The sequence below is a fragment of the Linepithema humile genome, chromosome 1 (genome assembly GCF_040581485.1).
Source record: "Linepithema humile isolate Giens D197 chromosome 1, Lhum_UNIL_v1.0, whole genome shotgun sequence".
Classification (NCBI taxonomy): Eukaryota; Metazoa; Arthropoda; class Insecta; order Hymenoptera; family Formicidae; genus Linepithema; species Linepithema humile.
The window spans coordinates 16,672,961-16,699,746 of record NC_090128.1 but is presented as its reverse complement, the minus strand read 5'-3'; the positions used below and the strand labels follow the sequence as shown (position 1 = coordinate 16,699,746).

Below are 26,786 nucleotides of genomic sequence, written 5' to 3'. Positions count from 1 at the left end.
GCCCCGCTTGTACGGAGCGAGATAAATCCCCCGTCCTTCCATTGCTTTATTGTGACGTTTCGTCTCTTCGAGTTGTCGTCGCGCGGCCTTAGAGTCGTTCACCGCCTTTGCAACACCCGCCGCTCCACCGGCAAGCGAACCGATGACTCCCAAGAGCGGTAACAACGGTAACATACCACCGCGTTTCGCCGTCGGAAGCGTTCTCCTCTTGGTCTTCTTCTTCTTTCTCTTTGTCATACCCATCCCCAATTTCGTCTTTGCTTTCATAGCAGCCCATACGGCGGTAGCAGCAGCCCTCTCACCGAGAGTCGCGTCCGCAGCGGTGATCCGCACCCGCGCTTTATCGGCGAGAACGCGATCGGCTGCGTGGCGGTCCGCTGATTCGCGGTTTTGCGAGTACGCGATGTCGTGATCGCGACACGCCGCGTCCAACGGATTGATACCTCGATCCCCTCGCGCGAGTCGTTTTCGCAGACGAGTCCCCGGCCCGCAAAATTGGTAGCCGGGTATATGCAGCTCCAACGGTAGTCGATTTATCACACTGTTCAGTAAACCGGCACCCTTGTATCGTTTCATAGAGCGCGAATTCTAACGTATCGCGTGTAAATCATATTTCCAACTGAGGTGTGTTTCGACAGCGCTCACCTATAAATAGGAGGCGCGTATCGATCATTAACCAGTAGAATATCAAAGTTTGTCGGACGACAAAGTACAATGAATAACCGGGATAATAAGAAGGAACGGAAGGAGGTGAATGTCGCAAACGTGTATCGCTAATCGTGTGTTTGAAACAATATTTTTTTTTCAGGATAATGTCCGAATCATGTATGGAAATAGAGATATTTTAGATCTAGCGACAAATATCCGAGCACCGCTCTTTCCAACAACCGATGCTGCGCACTCGTCGCGTAATAACAAGGATGAGAAAGAGTCTGGTAAAAAAAATGAAATTTGTACAACAACCGTACACGATCCGTGTGAAAAACATGGATGATAAGACGCAAGGGGTTTGTGAGAAGGCGTGCAGACACGGTAAAATGCTGCCAAACACGATACGCGGTATCATTTGCGGTCCCTCGAATTGCGGTAAAACCAATGTAATGATTAGTCTGCTGGAAAGTCCGAACGGTGTACGTTTCGAAAACGTGTACGTGTACTCGAAATCGTTGAATCAACCAAAGTATCGATATCTCGAAAGATTGCTCGGATCGATCGATGAAATCGGCTACTTTACATTCTCGGACAACAACACAATTGTACCGCACAGCGAGGCGTTACCGAATTCCGTATTCGTCTTCGACGATATAGCGTGCGACAAGCAGAATGCGATACGTGAGTACTTTGCTATGGGTCGACATTCGAAGGTCGATTGTTTTTATCTATGCCAAACGTATGCAAAAATACCAAAATCTTCGTACGTCATGTCCGTATTCACATGATCGTTGTAGACGTGCTTAAGGTTTGTTCCATCCTGCTTGAATATTACGAGTAAATTCGCGTTGTCGTGCACGAGATGTTTCGGTATTTTTGCATACGTTTGGCATAGATAAAAACAATCGACCTTCGAATGTCGACCCATAGCAAAGTACTCACGTATCGCATTCTGCTTGTCGCACGCTATATCGTCGAAGACGAATACGGAATTCGGTAACGCCTCGCTGTGCGGTACAATTGTGTTGTTGTCCGAGAATGTAAAGTAGCCGATTTCATCGATCGATCCGAGCAATCTTTCGAGATATCGATACTTTGGTTGATTCAACGATTTCGAGTACACGTACACGTTTTCGAAACGTACACCGTTCGGACTTTCCAGCAGACTAATCATTACATTGGTTTTACCGCAATTCGAGGGACCGCAAATGATACCGCGTATCGTGTTTGGCAGCATTTTACCGTGTCTGCACGCCTTCTCACAAACCCCTTGCGTCTTATCATCCATGTTTTTCACACGGATCGTGTACGGTTGTTGTACAAATTTCATTTTTTTTACCAGACTCTTTCTCATCCTTGTTATTACGCGACGAGTGCGCAGCATCGGTTGTTGGAAAGAGCGGTGCTCGGATATTTGTCGCTAGATCTAAAATATCTCTATTTCCATACATGATTCGGACATTATCCTGAAAAAAAAATATTGTTTCAAACACACGATTAGCGATACACGTTTGCGACATTCACCTCCTTCCGTTCCTTCTTATTATCCCGGTTATTCATTGTACTTTGTCGTCCGACAAACTTTGATATTCTACTGGTTAATGATCGATACGCGCCTCCTATTTATAGGTGAGCGCTGTCGAAACACACCTCAGTTGGAAATATGATTTACACGCGATACGTTAGAATTCGCGCTCTATGAAACGATACAAGGGTGCCGGTTTACTGAACAGTGTGATAAATCGACTACCGTTGGAGCTGCATATACCCGGCTACCAATTTTGCGGGCCGGGGACTCGTCTGCGAAAACGACTCGCGCGAGGGGATCGAGGTATCAATCCGTTGGACGCGGCGTGTCGCGATCACGACATCGCGTACTCGCAAAACCGCGAATCAGCGGACCGCCACGCAGCCGATCGCGTTCTCGCCGATAAAGCGCGGGTGCGGATCACCGCTGCGGACGCGACTCTCGGTGAGAGGGCTGCTGCTACCGCCGTATGGGCTGCTATGAAAGCAAAGACGAAATTGGGGATGGGTATGACAAAGAGAAAGAAGAAGAAGACCAAGAGGAGAACGCTTCCGACGGCGAAACGCGGTGGTATGTTACCGTTGTTACCGCTCTTGGGAGTCATCGGTTCGCTTGCCGGTGGAGCGGCGGGTGTTGCAAAGGCGGTGAACGACTCTAAGGCCGCGCGACGACAACTCGAAGAGACGAAACGTCACAATAAAGCAATGGAAGGACGGGGGATTTATCTCGCTCCGTACAAGCGGGGCAAAGGATTGAAGAGAAAAAAAAACGTCGAAAAAACGATAGAGATGCCCGCGGGTGCCACCACCAATCTACAGTTGTTACAAATAGCGAAGCGTATGCGAATATCGTATTTCCGAGGTGTCTACATGCGTAACGCTTTACCCGACAAGATACATAAAAATGAGAGCGGTATCGTGAATTTGGACGATGTCGACGGGCCGGGCACGCATTGGGTGGCGTACGCCAAGAGAGGCGATCGCGCCGTATACTTTGACAGCTTTGGCAATTTGCAACCGCCGAAGGAGCTTACACGCTACCTCGGAGACACCGATACAACGATAACGTACAATCGCACGGTGTACCAGACGTACGATCAAACGATCTGCGGACAATTGTGCCTCCTGTTCCTCCAGAAAATAGATATAAAAATCGATCCGCCATCGATCAACATCAGTCGTCGATGGAATCTCGGCAATGTCGCTGACGCTCACTCTAAGCGGTAAAAGCAGCGTTCTCACGGTGGATTATTTTCCACCGATAGACTTGAGCGATGGGGACTACGAGCTCGGCCTAACCACGATGGAGACCTACAACACGATTCCGAACGTGACGGTAGCGAACAATAAATTTTATTTCGACGACAATGACGAAGAAATTACAATTCCCGAAGGATCGTACGAAATGGACGCCATTGCTTCTTATCTGAAACGCGCGATACTGCAAAAACGAGGAAAAAGTGAAGAGCAAAATTATCCATTGTCACTTCGTCCCAACGTTAATACTATGAAGAGTGAAATCATGTGCGCTTTTCGAATAAATTTCGCCAAACCGAATACCATCGGACCGCTGTTTGGATTTTCGACGGGTCGTATACTGGAACCGAGAAAGTTGCACGAATCAGATTCCTCGGTAAACATCGTCAACGTAAACATTATTCGAGTGGAATGCAGCATAACCACGGGTGCGTACGCCAACGACAGGTCGGTGCACACGATACACGAATTTTCACCGAACGTGCCTCCGGGATATAAAGTCTCGGAAACACCGGCGCAAATCATTTACCTTTCGGTCATCGCGAGGAGCGTTACCAATATCACCTTGCGTGTGGTGGATCAAGACGGACGATTGATCGATTTTCGCGGAGAGGAGATTACCATCAGACTGCACTTGCGGCGACGTGGTGCGAGGAAATGCTCGTGTTGAACGAACAGCGAGTGATTGAGAGAACAACGAAAATTGGGAAAACATCGCCATTCAAGAGGCTCAGTACGACGAACGTAAACTTTTTAAAATCGTTGGGATTCGTTGTGAGAAACGTTTAAAGAGATGGATATACTCGACATCGCTGACGAGCCCGTCTTCGACGAGCGTATCGTGAAATATGAGATGCACACGTACAATCCGTACGCTAACACGACGTTGGGACACAGCGACGAGATACGAATACCGATACAGCAACAGGATTTGTACACGTTACCGTGTGAGAGTTTTCTCTACGTTGAAGGAAAACTCGTTACTTCTGCCGATGAGAATAGAGATAACGTGTGTATAATGGGAAATAATTGTGTCGCGTTCATGTTTGATGAAATGCGATACGAGCTCGACGGAGTTGAAATCGATCGTAACAGAAACGTTGGAATAACGAGCACGATCAAAAACTATGTATCGCTGACGACGGAGAAGAGCAAGACGCTGAAATACGCATCGTGGAATCCGGATGGAAATCCGTTGCTCGATGGAAACTTTAATTTTTGCGTTCCGCTCAATACTCTTTTAGGATTCTGCGAGGACTACAAACGGATTGTAATCAACGCTCGTCACGAACTTGTATTGATACGATCGCGCAACGATAATAATTCTCTCGTTGGACGAGTCGGTACGAATCCAACGATCGAACTACTCAAGATACAGTGGCGAATGCCGCATGTATCTCTGAGCGAAGTCAACAAGCTGTCTCTTCTTCGAACTTTGGAAAGCGGAAGATATCTGAGCGTGTGCTTCCGTTCGTGGGATCTGTACGAGTTTCCTCTGCTGCAGAATACAACGAAGCATTCCTGGGCGGTCAAAGCTGCGACGCAATTGGAAAAACCGCGATACGTAATCTTTGCTCTCCAAACCGGTCGAAAAAACGTACTGTCTGAAAACGCTACGCAATTTGACGCTTGTAAACTCACCAATGTGAGACTGCATCTGAATTCAGATTTTTATCCGTACGACGACATGAATTTGGATTTCGACAAGAGTCGATACGCTATACTGTACAATATGTATGCACGTTTCCGCAAAGCCTATTATGGACAGGACGATACGTATTTGGACATCGATGAATTCTCGAAAGCCGGTCCGTTCGTAGTCATAGATTGTTCGCGACAAAACGACTCTGTCAAGAGCGCCACCGTTGACGTGCGAATAGAATTTGATTGTAAGGAAAATATACCGGCCAACACCACCGCCTATTGTCTCATTATACACGATCGAATGGTCGAATATAATCCACTGAACAACATTGTGCGCAGACTCGTGTGAAAAGTTATAAATTAGACGTGTGCGAATGGGAACGTCAGTTTTCCGACGGTCGACGACGATGTCGAACGTACCAATTTTCGTCGACTTGCAAGGTTACGCGTTCAACAACATTTTTATCGTGAAAGAGGTAGCGGTACTTCGAGATGGCGAAACGCTATCTCATTACGTATTTCGTGAACACGTACCGTGGTATCTGTTGACGAAATCGGAAAAATCGCTGGCGTGTTGGTTACGGATACACCACCACGGCTTCCGATGGGAAGATGGACACGTCTCGTACAGTCAGATGAAAAGTCTTATCAACAATGCCATTGGTACGGAACCGTCTCTGATATACGTGAAAGGACTCGAGAAGAAAAAGTGGTTGTGCGAGATTTTGGAAGATGATGTAGAGATTGAAACAATAGATGCGGATTACGAAGATATCGCACGCCTGACGAACTTGGATGTAATCGGAACCTTGCGCTGCGCGTATCACACGAGACATTGCGCTATGCGGAATGTTTGCAAATTGTACAAGTGGTGGTTTGAGCGTAACAAACGTGTAAAACAACTATGATTTATGCTAATAAAATGATGTGTATCACACTCGTATGACTTTTATTCCACCTTTTACCCATCACATAATCCACCATATAATATGGTCTATCGCTTATCTCGCAGTAAAATAGGACGTTGAATAGGATGGGGAAAGAGTCTGGTAAAAAAAATGAAAAATTAATTTATTTAATATAAATAATATTTATTAAAAAACTAAAAAAAAATATATGTACATTTGAGCAAACAGAATTTTTTCAATTGCATAAAAATGTTCTTCCGACGCCTTTCCACCACCGCCGCATCGATATCCCTCCGCTTGCCTTGTTTCCTCCGTTCTTTCCTCGCGAGGAATCGACTGGCGAAACCGACGACTTCGAAAGCGCGCCGCAGGAACCTCGCCCGACCAAGTTTTCCTCCGACTCTTCTTCTCCACCACCACCTGTTTAAACTGCAAAAAGTCAAAATTAAAAATTAATGAATTAATTAAAAAAATTTGAGTATGAAAATATAAAATCGAAAAATTTGTAGTGTTAAATCAACTCACCTCTCGATTTTCTTCTTTTTACTTTACTCCCCCGTTTGATAATTGTAATCGGGAGAGTAAGAAATCACAGGGGGGCTGTATCCTGTGAAAATTTTATTGTTTAAAAAAATAAAATTCGAGCATAAAAGTAACTGTAAAAATTTTCAATCTTTCTTACCTCTGTCACCCATTCCCCATCCGTCTTGCGCGTAGCCTTCCTCATCCCCTCCTTCATAATACCTCTCCTCTTCCTCAGTCTGTAATTCCTCTTCCTCAGTCTGTAATTCCTCTTCCTCAGTCTGTAATTCTTCTTCCTGCTCTTCCTCCTCCTCGCGAAGTGAGCTCGTCGATTCGTCGCTCGCGAGATCGACGAGCTCAGGCGTTAGAACAATTTAGAACAATTCGAGCGCGAGCTGAAACATTAAATTTTTTTTGTAAAATTTCCTAATATAAAATCGATGCTGTTATTTCATATAAATAATGTATACAGCGACTTACACGAGGGTCCGGCCTCAGGCGAGGTATCTGCTCGACGTCTTACCCCGAGACGTCGAGTAGCTCGCTCGTCACGGTTTTGACGCGTACCACGCACCACACCCTCCACCACCATGGTTTTTTTAGGTGTTGAATGTTGTAGCGTTCCTAAAAAAAAAAATGATTTTAATTTTTTAAAACTTTGTTTTAATATTCATAATACAAAAAATAGAAACTTACCATTTTTTACCGCACCATGATAGCAATTCGACAGCCTGATGATATAGCCTCCCGCATCCTCTTCCTCGTTGTCGTTGAACGCTCGCCTTGTCTCGATTATTTCGCCAGCAATAATCAAGAGCTGCAGATAAATCGAAAAATGTCCCAAACGGAATAAAACCGCGAGCACCGCACTAGGGCACGCACCCGCAAACTTTGCGAATACCGCATAATTATTATCGTCGTTGTCGGATAACGATGATAAATAATTATCGATGCATAGCCCGTTTAAGTTACACGCCAATCGCAAACACGAATCAATAATTTTCCGCAAACTAGACATTTTTAAAACGAATAACCAGCTCCCGGATGATTTCCTACGTTCCACTCGAGCCTTGAGAAGTTAATACGTCGATGCAATAGTTAATCCCGGCTTATATACCCTTACATCAAAGATGCCGCTAAATCTTATTATAATCTAATTATGTTCACAGATAGCTAACATTCGTATCGATATCCACTATAGTTTACAATAATATGTCGAAGACGAGATAACTCGCTCGACAGCAGCATTTCCTTTTCGAGGAACAGTAATCGTGGATCTAAGGTTTCGCTAGGACGATAGGTGCTAAGCTATTCGTCGCTAACTAACATTCGTATCGATATCCACTATAGTTTACAATAATATGTCGAAGACGAGATAACTCGCTCGACAGTAGCATTTCCTTTTCGAGGAACAGTAATCGTGGATCTAAGGTTTCGCTAGGACGATAGGCGATAGGCCAGCGTATCATATTTCCATTTATTCAACGTCTATCGTACGTCTTTGAACCTCTATCGAACGTCTATCGTACATCTTTTAACGTATTGTTGAACGTCTTACGTACAACTTTTAACATCTTTTGTACATCTTTTCAACATTACTTAAACCACTTTTAACATCTATCAAACGTCTTTTAACGTTTATTACTACAGCGAAATTGACGTTTTTGCGTCGAGCTGTATATAAGATGTGCGGAAGAGAGAAATTTATCAGTTCAAAGTGTGCACGCGGTGGAGAAAAAAGTATAGAAAATGGAGCGTGATCAGAATAGAAAAACTTCCGAATACGAGAAGTGTAAAGATTGCGGAGTGTACCACAAGCCGATAGCTGTGGTTGAGCCTCGTCCGAGGACGACTCAAGCGCCTCCCCCCGTTCCCCCTCGTAATCGTGAAAGGCGTTAGAGGCTCAGTTGAAACAATTTTTTTTTCATCTATGTAACATCTTTTACAAAATTATGAATATAATTTGCTAATATTAATCTTATTGCGATTTTTTCTCCTTTCACCTCCCATCCTTAAATTACATATTAAGCTTAGATTAGAGTTCCTATTAAATTTATATTTTACCGCGGATAATTCGTATTAAAAAGAAAACTTGAAGTATATTATTGGTGTTTAGAATAAATGTATAACTTAATTATTTCACTCTATATCATTCGTCGTAAATAAAAGAAAAAAATGATTTATATCGTACGACTTTTATTCCACCTCAGTTATACGATCCTCGTGACATATGATCTGTCGCTTATCTCGCGGTAGGATAGGTCAGTGAATAAGATGAGGCACAGGAATAATAATTTAAATTATTTTTATTTAATATGAATAAGTTTATTTTAATAAAACTTTTGAAATTGTTTATTTAAATGGTCCGCTACAACGGTGTAACTTGACTCGCGATAAGTCGGTACAATCGACGCGTTCTCTTATATTACTACAGCGGGATGATGATAAAAAAAAAAATTTACATTTTAAATATAAAAATTTTTTATTTCAATATTCGCATACAAACATTTCCGACATTTCGTCGGCATCGACACAACACATCAACTGTACGATGCCTAAGTACTCGACTTGCGTCTTACATTTTGATAACAATTTTTCGAAGCGATCCCGACCATACGTCTGATACAATTGTCGAATATACTTCTCCGGAAGCGGTAGATCGCTCAATAGGTATCTGCTTGCGACGTTCTGGTTTATGACCTTCCTGGCGAGTTCGACGAGACTCCTCGGCTGTCGCATCGTGGTGATCCTGAAACATTTTACAATACACCTAAATATCTACTCGCTGAATATTTCTCACTTTCTATTTTTAGAGATATTTTTCTCATCTAATTCGCACAGAGTGCAATCTTTAACGTATGGCGCGGGTCCGTCGATGTGGTCGCGCTGCCACGGTTGATTGTGATGTTTCTTGCACCGACGGTAACCCTGCACTTCCGGGTCCACTCTTACGTGTTCCGGAAGTTTCTCCCACACTTGGTCCACGAACCGAGCAAACTTGCTTAATAAAATCACCTTTGGCACAAATTCTAACTCCGCTGCTGTTAAATTGAGAATATCGCGTTCATCCGAGAGTGCGATGAACATTTCGACTGTTATACCACTCGTTCTTCGCGGGTCTTATATACCCGCTTGTTGCACACGACATTGATTAAAACTATCGATGGTTCATATTTGCATTAACAATCCTTATCTTATCTCTTCCGGGAATTATTGTGATCTGATACCCCCCACCATTCCAAAATTACCTCCTCTCCTCCAAACACGATGACGCATCTAGCAACATGGCGATGCCTACAATTTGTATTAACAATCATTATCACACCCTCTAAGAAACGGCGCTCAAATGCTGCCTCTTTGTTCTAAAATACAGCGATGACGCAATCCGTAAATCTACACGAACCTGCATACTATAAACATAATGATTCCGACAACATGGCGCTCTACTTTGATGTGTAGAAAAAAAAACCTGCACCAATAAACAGTTCTCTTTCCAATAAACAATCCTTATCTTTTCCGAGAATCCTTATCTTGCGATTTGTATTAACAATCCTTATCTTCCGGGAATTATTGTAATCTGATACCCCTACCACTCCACATTTACCCCCTCTCCTCCAAAAACGATGATGTTATTACCCCCTCCACTGTTATCTGATACTCCTCTTCCCCTCTTCACCTGCGCACCCTCTCAGATCCCTGAGTTAGAATCATCATTGCTATACTACTACTCATCTTTAACCCTTGTAACCAAATCGTTGAAATACATTATTGTTAAATCTTAATTACTGAGTTGTCCTTGTGTTCGCCTCTCACTCCAGATATTTAACGTCGAATAAAAGAACTGCGCCCCTCTGCCATATACTGAGCGGGGAGCGGCCGAGCATTTTAGAGAACTGTTGAAGTTACCGATACCGCGGTGCGATTACTCGCACCTGGCGCCCATTTCCGGTTACCGATATGGCGTGAGTTACCTTGCTCCCGAATTTTGCGGAGTACCGCGAGTTACCGAATCGTGCAGTTATTGCCGATTTCGCGAGTTACCTTGCTCCCGACGAGCGTGGAGTACCGCGAGTTACCGAATCGAGCATCTATTTCCGATACCGCGAGTTACCGAATCGAGCATTTATTGCCGATACCGCGAGTTACCGAGTCATGCATTTACTGCCGACGTCGCGTAAGTTACCTAACTCCCGAAGATCGGAGTACCGCGGTTGCCGATTTCCATTGGGCGTGCTCCCTCGGATCTGGCGTGATTCCGAGGCTAGTTTACGTCGCATTATTAAAAAAACTCTTAAAATCTAAACTTACCTTTAGATTAATTGAATCTTTGTATTAATTATAATTGCGGCTTGAATTGTACAGACTAATCAAGACTAACTGCGTAACTATTAATGCACATGCTGATCGGAAGCGGAACGGAAATGAAATTGATAGAAGTTGAATCTTGATCTATTTTCTGCTATGCATTCTGAACGCCATCTATATGTACATCTTCAGTACATTTGAATATTCAGTAAACATTTATAGAATATGTAAACAATATGTTCTTACTGCTGATTTTAACATATTCTGGGCAGGTTTATAGAATATTCTTCATAAACAAGAATATTTTACAGACATATATAAATGATTTCTTCGAGAATATTCTCGTAAAAATATATTTGATGCAACATAGAATATTCATACAATATTGTGTGTTATCTGGGAATGCATCCAGATGACACTGTCCATGGAAGAACCGCTATTCTAGTCAAAAACAATATTAGGCATGATGTTGCTAACCCACTCAGCGAAAAACATATACAAGTTACCATTGTTGTAGTTAACGACTGGACCAGTCCTATAGCCTTCTCTGTATATTGTCCTCCCAAATTCAACAACAAAGAAGAGCAGTACAAAAGTTTCTTTAACCTGCTTGGATTTCGCTTCATTGCAGCTGGAGATTATACGGCAAGCATGCGCACTGAGGTTCAAGATTAATCACACCCAAAGGACGTGAACTATATTATACAATCAGGGCACTAAATCTTAACGTTATTTCAACTGGACAGCCTATTTACTGGCCGGCAGACAAAAATAGAGTTCCCGACCTTATTGATTTTGCTGTCACCAAGGGAATATCTACTCGCTATATCGACTGCAAGTCGAACTTCGACCTTTCCTCTGATCACACACCCATCAAAATTACACTGAATAGTCAAGTAATGTATAGAGAACCCATATGCCGTCTGCACAATAGTAGGACCAACTGGAAAATATTTCGTGACTCCCATGGAACGTTCACAAGTGTCCCCCCCCCCCCCCCGATTTGATTCTCCTTGAAATATGTTGTAAAACATACAATTTGAGGAGACACGTATTTTTTTATAGCGGCCCTATTTCAAATTTAAGGGGTGAAACACCCCTTTGAAAAAAAACGGTTTTTTTCTTTGTGTGTAACTATTGCCAAAACCGTAGGAGATACAAAAAAATGTTTCAAATAGAAGTTGTATGGCTTGTAACAGGCTTTATAACTGTGTAGTTGGATTTTCAAAGAATGTTATTTTTTTAATTTACTCCTATCCCTTGTTATTATTTTTTCGAATTTCAAAATTTTTGTAATGACAAAAGTTGTAGCATTTTTTACGCTGAATTCAACCATATATGATTTTATTATGTTCCGAAATCGCATCTTTCAAAAATAAATTATCAGTATCACACTATATGCGTCGCGCTGCATGACGCATCGTTTATACCGCACTTGTATTGTGCATAGTCGCAAAATAAATATAAAAATGACATGTTATTACATGTTTGAGAAAGAAAAGTTAACTAAAATTGTTGCTAAAGCATCCGTTCCACATTACACTCTTATAGATAATCGCTGCATTTCGTGCGCAGCGCGTTGTCATATGCAAGTTTGCTATCAGCGCATATTACACTTTGAAATTTTGCTTGTAGTGACCACGGGAAAATAATTTATGAAACGAAAACAGTGAATGAATCATTCTATTCAACATATATCTACCTTGACTCTACCTTCTTGGCCCGACTTGACTGACAATAAAATAAAATATAAAATTTTGTACAGTTTACTCTTTTTCAATAATTTTAATATACTGCGATTCTACATACTATTACATTCCACTAAATTACTACGATACTTTTAAACTATAAGGTATATAAAATGTATATTATAAGTATAATTATAATATATATAAATAAGCTTATATATATGTATATATAATTATATATATATATATATATATATATATATATATATATATATATATATATGTATGTCAATCAGCTATTTTACCGACACCAAAAACTTCCATATATTATTGTATACATTAGAGTACATTGATCGTCTGACGTATACATCAACAATAGTTTTAAGACACAACATGCTAGAAAGTATGTATGAAGAATTAACTATAGATAGACTATTTTGACAACAGTACAAAATTATGTACTATGATATATTATTTGTTTAGTACGGCGACATTGTTATTTTATACGAAATTATTTTATCGGTTATTTTGACGACAATTCTATATATTTAATTTTTTAATGTATTAAATAATAAATATGTGAGCTCAGGATATCTGTCATATATGCAATGTAGAAAAACGCAATGTTAAAGTAGCTTTATTATTTATATATAAGTTTTGTACTTTTGCGTTTTTTGTACGGTATGCTTTTGGTAAACAATTAATCATTGTACTGTATTTTGTCAAAAAATCTTTCACAACGTCGTGACATACATGAAGTTTTACTTGCAAGAAGATACAGAATTATTAATTGTTTACAGACGGAATAGCACACGAAAAACAGAAATACATATTTATATAAATAATAAAGATATTTTACATTGCGTTTCTCTATATTGTATACTACATGTCAGATATCCTAACCTCACGCATATCACTGTGTTTTCTATTATGGCGATTTATTATCAAGCATATCTATAAGTTCCCTGAATTTTGTTCCTTCGATAAAATGACATTGAGTAAACACTTTCGTGTTGACATAAAGGAGCTTGATTTTAGCAAAATGGAGCAAGTTTTTAGGTGTATGTAATTAGATACGTTATAATTACCAGCAAGTACATTTTTGTGATAAGATTTATAATACAAGAGTACGTAAAGTATATGCAACATATGCTTAAGAGTATTTCAGCAATTAACCAATTTCTTTTTTTTCAGTGATGAGATCTTTATAGCTTTGCTAGAAATAATGCATTTCTGTGTCTATGCAACATGTATTAGTGCTGGAAAACTTGCTGCGCTGCCTATGCAACTGCAATATAAGATCGTATTTTTCAAAATTGTGTTTTCTGATTATTCACTGAACCTAAAGAAATACTGAATGCCGATGATGACAATTATTCTGGTAAGATTGCTGTACGAATGAGATCTTGTTGCGTTACATATTTGTATTATATGTTGTTTATTTTACTTTTAAGGAGGTGAAAGTAATATTGTTGTGCTTTGTAAGTGGATCCATAAGTCTTCCAAATCTTGTTCTTCCGAAGAAGTGAGATTGAATAAGTATCTCTTTGTGTTAACTTAAAGGAACATGGTTATTTTAATAACACGAAACAAGTTCTTAAGTGTACGTCATAAAGTACATTATAATTAGAAGCAAGTGTTTTTTTTATTGTTAAATTGTTTATAATAAACAAGTATATATAGAATATACACAACATATATGCCTAATAATATTCCAATCATTAATCAATCTTTTTTATTTTCAGTGTTGAGATCTCTACAGTTTTCTCAAAATAATGCATTTGTGTAATTATTTATGCAACACATACTAATATACTAGGAAGATTACGCAAATACAATATAAGATAGAGGAAAAGTTTTCGATGTATTTTTTGCATGGCCCATGAATGTAACCAAATCAGCAACATCGTTATCAGTGGAAACTAATTTAATAACAATAAGTTGCCACGCGTTTCCGTAACCGTGTAAATTTGCTGCGTAAAATTGATTAATTTCCATTGTATTCCTTTGCAAATTTGCTCAATTAAAATACAGGCTTTTTATCTTTTTGTTACAACCACGTAATTCAAAGACGTACAGGTTTTTTTGTGGCACTATGGCTTTTCTACAAAATTGTAAAATTATATTAATACATTTAAGCAGTTTATTTGTCAATAACATAGGAACGGTACATTCAATTATATGCAAAAAACAAGAGTACAAAATAATACATAAATAATAATTATGTTTCAAAATTTCGAGCATCTCTCTTTCTCTCTCTCTCTCTCTCTCTCTCTCTCTCTCTCTCTCTCTCTACCTTTGTCTTTCATTTAGGGCCACTTTTTCCAACGTCGGTTAACTTTAACCGACTGGTAACTTTTCAGAATAGCCAACTTAAAACTCGAAACTTGTATATACATATACATATACAAGTTTCGAGTTTTCAGTTGGCTATTCTGAAAAGTTACCAGTCGGTTAAAGTTAACCGACGTTGGAAAAAGTGGCCCTTACTCTTACACGCAGTCCGGCCAAGTCTACAATTGATGTCGTAAGCTTTAAGTCGACAGAAACTGACCAATCACAGACGAATGAGTAGAGAATAATCTGTGATGATTCGTCAACTTCTTATAGCTTAAGGATTACTATACCTATTGTATGTCCGATCTCTTCGTAACAGATTTCATAATTTCGTATAATATCACTGCCGTGTAACAAATTATTATTTTTTTTACAGAAAAAAATAAAATTAAAATTATCCAGAAAAGCGAAATGATCTTAACAATGACCCGATAATTAATTAATCTCTTTTGTTTACAGACATAAAACTTTCATATTATTGTGATTGCATAAGATGAACCAGTAAAAATTAACTATTTATTAACTATGGCTGCGTTCCGAAATTCACTGCCAGTACTGATAATATACAGTTTACGTGACGTTTATTGTAGATTTTCAGTACTGGCAGTGAATTTCGGAATGCAGCCATAGTTAATAAATAGTTAATTTTTACTGGTTTATCTTATGCAATCACAATGATATAAAAGTTTTATGTCTGTCAATAAAAGAGATTAAATAATTATCGGGACATTGTTAAGATAATTTCGCTCTTCTGGATAATTTTTATTTAAATCTTTTTCTGTAAAAGAAATAATAATTTGTTACACGGCAGTGATATACAAAATTATGAAATCTGTTACAAAGAGATCGGATGTACAATAGGTATAGTAATCCTTAAACCGTAAGAAATTGACGAATCATCACAGACTATTCTCTACTCATTCGTCTGTGATTGGTCAATTTTTGTCGACTTAAAGCTTACGACATCAATTGTAGACTTGGCCGGACTGCATGCAAGAGTAAATGGAAGATAGAGGGAATTTAACATATGTTTGTTTTTTCTTTCCAAATAAATCATTTCACATATTATGTATGGTTTTTCATTAGTTATGTTTTGCACTATTTCTTTTAAGATTTCTTTTGAGATTGTTTTATTATCTGTGAAAGTAAAATAAGATGAATTTGTTTTAATGTTTTTAAAACTTTCCAGTTGAATTATGTATTATGTAGTGAGTACATGCAGCGAACACTAACTAACAATAACATAACATCAATGTTATAACTTTCCACACAATAATATATTAGTAACGTACAAAACATATTATATTGCAGTAATGTTGAGTGGGAAATTATAATATTGATGTTATGTTATTGTTTGTTAGTGTTTGCTGAGTATATGCAACTTATTACAATAACGTAAGAGCCAAAAATGGAAAATATGATCCTTACCATTTCTTGCTAAAACATTTGCTGAGTATTTACGTCTATCACTATATAACGCTTTAGTAATATCTTTTTTAACAATAATTGTGTTTGACTCACACACATAACAAATTTTTTGATAATATTCAATAAAATATTATTAAAAAATTTGACTACAGCGTGCATTTTCATCAATTTTTATTCAGATTAATTGTAATAGAGGAGATTATCAAGATTAATATAGATTTCTCTCATACACAGCGTACGCATGCTCGCTCACGCACGCACGTTCATGTACGAACACATACGAACATGCACGAACAGACACGGACACGTATGAGTACGTTCCCTTAAATTTAAACGCAAATAACTACGACTGAGATTGAAAAATACCGGACATATAAGTAGTTAATAAATAGTTAATTTTTACTGCTTCATCTTATGCAGTCACAATAATATGAAAGTTTTATGTCTGAAAATAAAAAAAGATTATTTAATTGTCGGGATTGTTAAGATTATTTCGCTTTTCTGGATAAGTTTAATTTTAATTTTTTTCTGTAAAAGAAATAATAATTTGTTACACGGCAGTGATATTATACGAAATTATAAAATCTGTTACAAAGAGATCGGATGTACAATAGGTATAGTAATCCTTAAACAGTAAAAAGTTGACGAATTATCACAGATTATTCTCTACCCATTCGTTTGTGATTGGTCAGTTTTTGTCGACTTAAAGCTTATGACATCAATTGTAGATTTGGCCGGACTGCGTGCAAGAGTAAATGAAAGATAGAAAGAGTTTAACATTAGTTCGTTTTTATTTTTTAAATAAATCCTTTCACATATGATGTATGGTTTTTTAGTATTTATGTTTTGCACTATTTCTTTTATAATCTACAGTTTACGTTACGTATATTGTAGATTTTCAGTACTGACAGTGAATTTTGGAACACAGCCTATTTATATGTCCGGTATTTTTCAATCTCAGTCGTAGTTATTTGCATTTAAATTAAAGGAACTCATGTGTATCCGTGCCTTTTCGTGCATGTCCTATGTGTTTTGTACATGTACGTGCATGCATGAGCGAGCATGCGTACGCTCGTGACTGTGTCTGAGAGAAGTCTATTTTAATCCTAATAACCTCCTCTATCAAAATTAAGTTGAATAAAAATTCATTAAACTGTACGCTTTAGTCAAATTTTTTGATAATATTCATTATGTGTGTAAGTCAAACACAATCGTTGTTAAAATGATACTACTAAAGCGTTATATAGTGATAGACGTAGATACTCAGCAAACGTTTTAGCAAGAAATGATAAGGATCATATTTTCCATTTTTGGCTCTTACGTTATTGTAATAAGTTGCATATACTCAGCAAACACTAACAAACAATAGCACAACAATATTATAATTTCTCACTCAACGTTACTAAAATATAATATATTTTGTACATAACTATTATATTATTGTGTGGAAAGTTATAACATTGATGTTATGTTATTGTTTGTTAGTGTTTGCTGCATACACTCATTACATAATACATAATTCAACTGGAAAGTTCTAAAAACATTAAAACAAATTCATCTTATTTTACTTTCACAGATAATAAAACAACCTTAAAAGAAATAGTGCAAAACATAAATGATGAAAAACCACACATCATATGTGAAAGGATTTATTTGGAAAATAAAAACAAACTAATTAAATCTCTGGAAAACGATGTTCAAACAAACGTTCAAATACATTTAGGTAAGATCTTTTAATATTGTTAAGTTTTTTATGACTGTTATTTTACTATAAGCATTTGATAATATGTAGTCTTGTTTTTTACTTTTATATTAGATATTAATACAAAGGTAGGATCTGTCGATGAAAATACATACACAGAGACGGCTGCACAAAACGAAGGCTGTGAATCGTTTGAAAACGAAGACACTCGAATGCGATTAGGTGAGTTTCTTTAAAATTGGCAAATTTCATGATTGTTATTTTATCATAAGTCTTTGATTATAGTGTAATCTATAAAATATCAGTTTGTATTGCTGCTGATTTATAATAATTATTGCGTAATTACATAGTTTTTAATTTTATGTCGATATTAGGTAGCTTTATTAGAACGACAAACTTTGTCAATGAGAATGAAAACAACGGAGAGGCAAATACGCAAAGCAATGACTATAATTTTTTGGAAAATTCTGAAGTTCTAATAACTTTAGGTAAGTTTTTTAACATTAAGTAATACTTCCGTCTCTTATCTCTTATTTTTTATATGAAACAGATTCATTATTGAAATTTGCGTATGACACTTAATATTTAGTAGTTTGTGTAACTGTACAGTATAGTATACAGTATAGTTACAGTATAGTTACAGTATACAGAGTTTCTAATTTTAAATAATACAACTGAATATCTCAAAAAACTTTGGAAATATAAAAAGATGTTTCAAATAAGATTTGTATAATTTCGAGAGAATCAAGGAATAATGATATGTAGGTAGTATATCTTCGATTGACGTAGAAAAGTTCTGTGATAAGGTAATTTTTTAAATAAAATTACATTTCTTTAAATATTGATTCCGATTCCCGAGAAGTCAGTTATGTGAATTAAAATTGAACATCTTATACATATATACATATATGGAGAATGTATTATTTTTTATATTATAAAATCGTAATATTTATTTCTATCGTATTTGTAAGTTTTATTGTTATTTTCAGATATGTTTTATGATGTCACATCTACCAATTTTGATCATTGTGTGAAGAAATTAAATTTCAGTGATTGTATGTAAACTGTTCGATTGTAATTACCGTACGAGAAACATTTGAAAGATACGATACGTTTGTTTGTAAAGAAAGAATGAAACGTTTGACAATCGTTACTGTTAAAATACTGCGCAGATTTTTCAGTGTATTTATTAATCATTTGATTAATCAATTAATCAATCAATTAATCAAGTTTATACGTTTGTAATAATCTTTGAGGATATCAAGCGTAAATTGTTTTTGCTTGATTATTTTACATTTACAGTTTATAATTTAATCTGAAGCGCTTCAAAATTCAATACAATTTTGTTCGTTATAATAATGATCTTATTAAAAATACATATAAATATAATTTACAAATTTACAAACGTTTCGATCTATATCTGATCATCTTTAATGAAATTTAATGCTGTCGTTGTCTACTGGTGTCAAAAAACTCTTAAAACTCTTAAAAATGATTTCCTTTCCAAATATTCCTCGTATGCTTATTGATTCGTACAGTTTTTCGATTTAGTAATAAATTATATTTCTGTTTACAATATTTGACAGATGCAGCAGATGTATGCATACCTACCATTATTCAAAATACGACAACGTGCAATAAAGAAAATACGAGTATAACGTGCAATAAAGAAAATACGAGTATAACATGCAATGAAGAAAATACGAGTATAACGTGCAATAAAGAAAATACGAGTACAACGTGTAATAAAGAGAACATTAATCCAGTACCACTTTCAGTGCTATCTCCAATATCATCCCCAGTACCTGCATTGCATGGTATGTATATTTATGTTCTTTTTTAAAATTACTTTTGTATATTAGATACTTTTGTATATTAGTTTTTTAGTTTATTAGATAAATTATATTGACTAATTTGCACCCGAGAAAAAATGGTATAATATGGTCAGATGTAAATATATATAATTGATTATAAAAAGATCTGATAACATATATAATTTTATATGATCATATATAATCATCAATAATTTTAATATCGCCCATGCAATGTCCATCATAGTGACCGTTCTGAAACTAAGTTTACGAATAATTTATATAAAAGTCATTTAATACGTAATGTAACAAAATATCTTTAAAAGTTTTAAAATTCTGTCTGTCATATGATGCACATGTGCGACTAGTTTCTCTATACAATGATAGTATAATGACCAACTCCGTTACAAAAAAATTAAATAAAAGGATTATGTCACATGTCAATGCAGCTGTCATGACCTTGATCTCGATGCATAATATAAAGATATATCTTGATTGAAATTTGATTATATTTTAAGCAGTTGTTACGTGTTATGTTTTGAATAACATACTTACGTAGATATAAAAATATTATTACTCCTGTTTTTCATTTTCTTTGCAGTTTCTTGTATATTTGCCACATATTTACACGTATTTGTATCATAAATAATATATAGGACTTCATAAGGAAAATAATAAAAAATAAATTTAATTAAGCCTGAAATTTAATATAGTGTTCAAAGTTATATACATTTATGATTAATGACTTGTTCCATCCTAGATCTAGTAAAGTAAGTCCGAAGGATGTCTACTCTGATTTACATACAAGATTGATATGAGGGCCATTTATATATATATAAATCTTGCAAATAGAATAGGCATATTCTTTGAACTTGCTTCACTAGATCTAAGGCAGAACGAATGATTGATCGCGGATAATACAAAGTGTCTCATGGGAAGCTGCTGAAATTAATTGTCATTTTTAAAATGCATATCGACATCAAGAAAAGTAAAATATCTTCTAATAGAAGACATTTAGCAGTTTTATTTACACACAAGCTAAAAACGGATATTTTTATCATTAAATAAACATTTATTTAAAAAATGTCAAATTTTGTTAATTTTAATGGTGTGTATTTTCGAAGTGCATACCATTAGAATTGTAAGAAAAATTAAGTCGCTTTTGGAAATTATAAAAAATTTTATGTAACAAAAGTTACAGTTATAGTTATAGTTTCCGGAAGAGAAACTATAACTTTATTTTTGTTATAATTCTGACAATGCACATTTCAAAAATATATATTGTTAAAATAAGCGATATTTGGCATTTTTTATAAACGTTTATTTAATGATAAAAATATTGTCTTTAGTTTATATGTAGATAAAACTGCAAAATGTTCTCTGTTAGAAAGTATTATATTTTTCCTGCTTCCTATATGCATTTAAAAATAATAGCTAATTAGTTTCAACAACTTCCCATGGGACACTGACATACAGGATGAATCATCAAACGTTAGCTCCTTAAATAAATCGTAAAATACTTGCTATATGAAAAACTTATTCAAACAAAAGTTGCATGGTATCAAAAATACATATAGTACAATAATCATTTTTTTGCTATCTTGCTTTTTATCGAGAGATACAAAGGTCACCTTCGATTTTTTTAATGGAATGCCCAACATTTCTTTCCGGATTTTGATAAAGTATCCAACGCTGAGTAAAAAAATATTATACCGGATAGGGTATACAACTTTTGTGGAACAATTTTTTCATATAGCAAGTATTTTAGGATTTATTTAAGGAGCTAACATTTGATGACTCACCCTGTATATAGTTTTCTGTAAAATTTTTGTAATATATTTACAATATCATATTTCAAAAATTTCGAAAAAACAACAATAAAAATATAAGCAAATATTTATATTTCTGCTATTATAAGATGCATCCAGATCAAGGACATTACAGCTATATGTTATCCCCAGCTGTATGTATTCACTTAATATACTTTTATATCTTAGATAACGTTGACAAGAAAAATAGCAGTGAATCGGAGTATTTGCCATCTGAAGATGAACTACGTTCACTGGAATATGATTACAACAAAAAATTACAACAGAAAAAGAAAGTAGTTTTAAATACAACTGTGGCCTCAGTATCAAGTGGAGATGTCTCGATAGGAAATATTATATCTGCATGCAACGATGAAGATATGTATGTAGAAAAGTCTAATACAAAAGCGCTAAAACAAAACTATTGTTATTTCTGTTCGAAATTACAAACACAACTTTCGCGCCACTTGGAAATTGTACACCGCAATGAGCCTGAAGTTAAAAAGTTTGCCATGTTATCTAAAGGCAATCCGGAAAGAAGAAAAATAATAGATATTATTCGTAAAAATGGTAATTTCAAATTTAACACAAACTCAGAAGTTAACAATGGAAAACTTATCGTATGCAGACGTCCTAACGAAAAATATAATAAGTCTGCTACAGACTTTATAGCATGTGGAAAATGTAAAGGGTTTTTTACAAAACAAACTATACGACATCATTCTCGAAAGTGTCTTAAAAAAGATTTCAGCAAAAATAAGTGCATCATGATTATGGGCAGAAGAATAACTTGCAGAATACACCATTTGGCAAGTGAAACATTAGCGAAAACAGTATTTCCAGTAATGAGGGAGGACGAAGTAACAAGGATTATACGATATGATGAATTGATAATATTATATGCAAATAAACTATGTATCAAATATACAGCACAACACCAGCACGATATGATACGCGCAAGATTGCGCCTTCTTGGTCGATTCCTTTTAGCATTAAGAAATATAAATACAAGTATTAAAGATTTCAAGTCACTCTATCATCCGAGAGTGTACGACGATTGTATTTCCGCAATAAATATAGTAGCAGGATACGATAAGGAAGAAAATGTTTATAAAACTCCAGCGGTAGCGGCTAATTTATCTACATTGCTTAAACATGTGGGAAATCTACTTATTATAGAATACATAAAGACAGATGCTTCAGAGAAAAAGAAATTAGTAAAAGATTTTTTGAAGCTTTTAGTCGTAGATATTGGAACAAGTGTTAATAAAACTGTCATCGAAACACAGTCAGCGCACAAAAGACGTAAAAAGATGAATCTCCCGTCAATACAAGATATTCAAAAATTGTATAAGCATTTGGAAAAAGTAAGAAAAGAGACTTACATGACATTAAAAAAGTCTTTTTCTTATGAAAATTGGGTTTCTTTAGCAGAGGTAACACTAACTTCAATCCATGTATTCAATAGACGACGGGCAGGAGAAATAGAGCGAATACTTATCGAAGATTTTAAACATTATGAAAAAATAAATAAAAACATGTATAGCGACATATATGAATCATTATCAGAAGAGAATAAAAAAATAGCAGAAAATTATAGTCGATTCTGCATAAGAGGGAAATTGGGACGTACCGTGCCTGTATTATTGACGAATGAATTGCTGAAATGTATTAACACGATTTTACAATTTCGTAAAGAAGCCGAAGTGCCACAAAAAAATCCGTATGTTTTTGGACTACGTGGTTCTAATAAAAATAGATACAGGTATCTTAGAGCTTGTATTTTAATGCGCAAATTCGCACGAGAATGCGATGCAATTGAATCATCAAGTTTACGCGGTACGATTTTACGGAAACACGTGGCAACTTATTGCATACAATTAAATCTCTCTGATATCGATGTTTCTGATTTGGCTACATTCATGGGACATGCAGAAAAAATACATGAGAACATTATAGACAACCCTTAGCAAGCAGAGATATTCTTAAAATATCACAATATTTAGAGGCGGTCCAAGGTAATGCACAAGATTTGAATGAATCTTCATCAGACAGCGAACACGAAGAAGATGAAGAAAATGAAAAAGTAGAAGATGACAATAATAATAATAACGACAACAATAATACATCGACGATGTATATGGACAAAGAGAATTTATCTTTAAGTAATTATATTAGAGCTAATTTTCCATTTTTGCCTAACTGAAAATATACTAGAGAAGAACTAAAGATGTTACATAATATTTTTCACATTATCGAAAAATGACAATATTTAATTTTCTAGTTACGCACGGTTTGATTTCGAAAAAGAAACATTCCATGTAATAACTGTGTGCTAATGATTTCTTGCTTACTAAATACATTGTTTGCTGGAAGATTTCAAAACTATTAGAATATTATTAAAATATTATTCGTAACAAGTTCAATTTTTCACCTTGCGCATGTTTATTCGAAACTCATTTTTAATTGCGACAAAATATTTATTTCAGACGTACCCTCACATAATACATCTATTGATGGCATAATAATTGAGAATGAGATACAGAAAAATAATAAACGGAAAAGATCCAGTAAGTATTTTACTTCGATTAAAATTTATATTTTGGTTGTGCGCATTATTATTATTTATCAATTTGTTTAATTTATATCTATTTTTATGATTTATCATCTATCAATTTCAATATGTATATACATTACTTTAATATATATGGTTTTTCTTCTAGCATCTCCTTATGGCAAAACCAAGAGGACGCGCTGGACAGAAAAAGAAAAAGAAACAGTCCTTCAAGCATTTGCTATACATATGGGCAATTTAACGCTACCGTCTTTACGAGAAATTCAAGAAATAAAGAAAAAGTACAAATGTTTATCTCACCGAACATCGCCGCAAATAAAAACATGGATACACAATAAGCAAAAAACTCTACGGCAATCTACATATGAATGATGTCATTATGGTAATTGCAACTGCTTTAATTGTTGTTTACTACAAGATATTAATTTTTATGAAAAATGTTTAGTTTTTTTATTATGTAATTAATTCAAACATGCCTTCAAATTGATAATTTTCATGTATTTTTTCAGGATGTCATGGATGTCACAACAAAACGATGACTGAAAATTAATTAGTAGTACTGCAAACAGGCGCCGCGGAACTGGGGGGGGGGGGGCAGAGGGGGCGACCGCACACCCAGAGATAATTCAGGGGGGGAGGGGCGTAGCCCCCCTGAAATTTTTCTGTTTTCTTCAAGTATTTTATGACCAAAAATATTGAGTATCAAATATTTACATCAAAGATGAAAAAATGGGTTATTTTTTTCTTTTTTTCTTCTTTTTATTGCTTTTTTTTTTTACTATTTACTCATTCAATTGAAATACACTATATAACGAAGAAAATTAAGCGCATTAAATTAATTAGAACAAAATATTTTTTGTACATTTATACTACCCACTAAGTGGCCTATTATTTGGTGTTTGAATGGAGTTACATATATATACATATATTTATTATGAATATATTATGTATCCCCTTTATAAATTTTGCCCCCTCAGATAAAAAATACTTCCGCGGTGCCTGACTGCAAGCAAAAAAATCATCTTTTAATTTTACATTGTATTTTTATTCAGTCAATGCATTTTGTACCATTATTTTCTTTTTAGAATACTACTATATTAATGTAATACAATATTATATATAATTAATAATTATACTGCACCTTTTGGCAAATAAAACTTTGGTATTGCTAAAATAACCAAATTCCTTCCAGTTAGCATAAAAGTACGCTTACTCAATCATATCATTCACTTCGTCGGAAAATTATAAGATTGGAAGAGAGTGAGAAGGGGGGGGGAAGTGGGAAGGAGGGAGAGACTCTCTTACATATAGTATTGAGTTTTTAGTATCAAACATATCGATATATTATGTGTATTTAATAAGATACATTATATTATAATTTGGAGCAAGCATTTTTTATACTTTTTATAATGATTATAATACAAGAAGTATACAAACGCAACGTAAGTCTGACAATTTTCCAATTATTATTCAATTTCTTTTACCTTTAGTAAGATCTTAGATTTAAAATCTGTATTAAATATATATAATGTTATATTTTATCATAAGTATAAGATTATAATGCAGTATTGCTTTTTATTTTTATATTAGGTATTAATACAAGGTAGGATCTGTCGATGAAAATACACATAAAGAGACAGCAGCACAAAACAAAGCTATATATATATCTTTTGGAAACGAAGACACTCGAATACAATTAGGCGAGTTTCTTTAAAATTGAAAATTATGATTACTATTTTATCGTAAGTATTTAATAATAATATGTTCTTGCTCTTTACTTTTATAAATAAAAGAGATTAATTAATGATTGAAACACAATTAGGCATATATGTTGCGTATACTCTATATATACTGTTGTATTAAAAACAATTATTGTTTAATACTGTTGTATTAAAAACACTAAATAAAACACTTGCTTTTAATTATAATGTATCTTATTACATACACAAAAGAAATTGTTTCATGTTACTAAAATAATCATGTTCCTTTAAGCATAAAAGGATGCTTATACAATCACACTTCTTCGAAAAAACAAGACTTGCAAGACTTACAGATCCGCTTACAAAGCACAAGAATATCACTTGAACCTCCTTACATTAAAAATAATCAAAATATAACATAAATATGCAGCGCAATATTAAGATCTCATTCGTACCGCAATCTTATCAGAATAAATGTCATTATCAGCATTCAGTCTTGCTTTACGTGGAATAAATAGTCAGAAAACATTGTAGCGTATGTTTCTAACACTAGTATATGTTGCATAGGAAAAAATTGCATTATTTCCAGCAAAACTACAGATTTCACCACTGAAAATAAAAGAGATTGATAAATGACTGAAATACGATGAAGCATATGTGTTACATATACTTTATATATGTATACTTGTATTATAAACAATTAAACAAAAAAAACACTTGCTTCTAATTATAATGTATCTTATTACATTCACTTAAGTACTTACCCCGTGTTGCTAAATTAATCATATAGTTAGAAAATATGATCCTTGCCATTTCTTGCTAAAACGTTCACTGGGTATCTACGTCTATCACTATACAACGCTTTGGTAATATCTTTTTTAACAATGATTGTGTTTGACTTACACACATAACAAATTTTTTGA

General features: G+C 35.2%; 1 protein-coding gene and 2 long non-coding RNA genes across 10 annotated transcripts; 2 read left to right on the top strand and 1 right to left on the bottom strand.

Moving 5' to 3' along the window:
- Positions 1–6,149: 6,149 nt before the first annotated feature.
- Positions 6,150–12,694, bottom strand: LOC136999432 (uncharacterized). The gene is made up of 2 exons (XR_010889805.1): positions 6,670–12,694; positions 6,150–6,594 (listed from the first exon to the last, which is right to left on the bottom strand). It is a non-coding gene; the product is annotated as an uncharacterized lncRNA (long non-coding RNA).
- A 684-nt stretch (positions 12,695–13,378) lies between these two features.
- LOC136998007 (uncharacterized) lies at positions 13,379–14,357 on the top strand. Of its 3 annotated transcripts, none has more exons than XR_010888585.1 (4): positions 13,379–13,629; positions 13,697–13,883; positions 13,957–14,105; positions 14,248–14,357. It is a non-coding gene; the product is annotated as an uncharacterized lncRNA (long non-coding RNA). The 3 variants fall into 3 exon arrangements; XR_010888583.1 differs by having other exon boundaries at positions 13,957–14,134; XR_010888582.1 differs by lacking the exon at positions 14,248–14,357 and having other exon boundaries at positions 13,957–14,198.
- Positions 14,358–16,747: 2,390 nt separating this feature from the next.
- Positions 16,748–26,496, top strand: LOC136998000 (uncharacterized). Of its 6 annotated transcripts, none has more exons than XR_010888578.1 (10): positions 16,748–17,463; positions 17,844–17,990; positions 18,084–18,191; positions 18,348–18,457; positions 18,959–19,024; positions 19,556–19,786; positions 21,778–23,753; positions 24,078–24,158; positions 24,312–24,545; positions 24,673–26,496. XR_010888578.1 is itself a non-coding variant. In XM_067349762.1 (6 exons), exons 1-5 carry the CDS (start codon positions 18,331–18,333, stop codon positions 24,533–24,535), a joined length of 729 nt encoding a protein of 242 aa, XP_067205863.1. In that variant the 5' UTR covers positions 18,202–18,330; the 3' UTR covers positions 24,536–24,545; positions 24,673–26,496. The 6 variants fall into 6 exon arrangements, 1 of the variants encoding a protein (XP_067205863.1); XR_010888575.1 differs by having other exon boundaries at positions 18,344–18,457; XR_010888581.1 differs by lacking the exon at positions 21,778–23,753 and having other exon boundaries at positions 18,959–19,786.
- Positions 26,497–26,786: the final 290 nt, after the last annotated feature.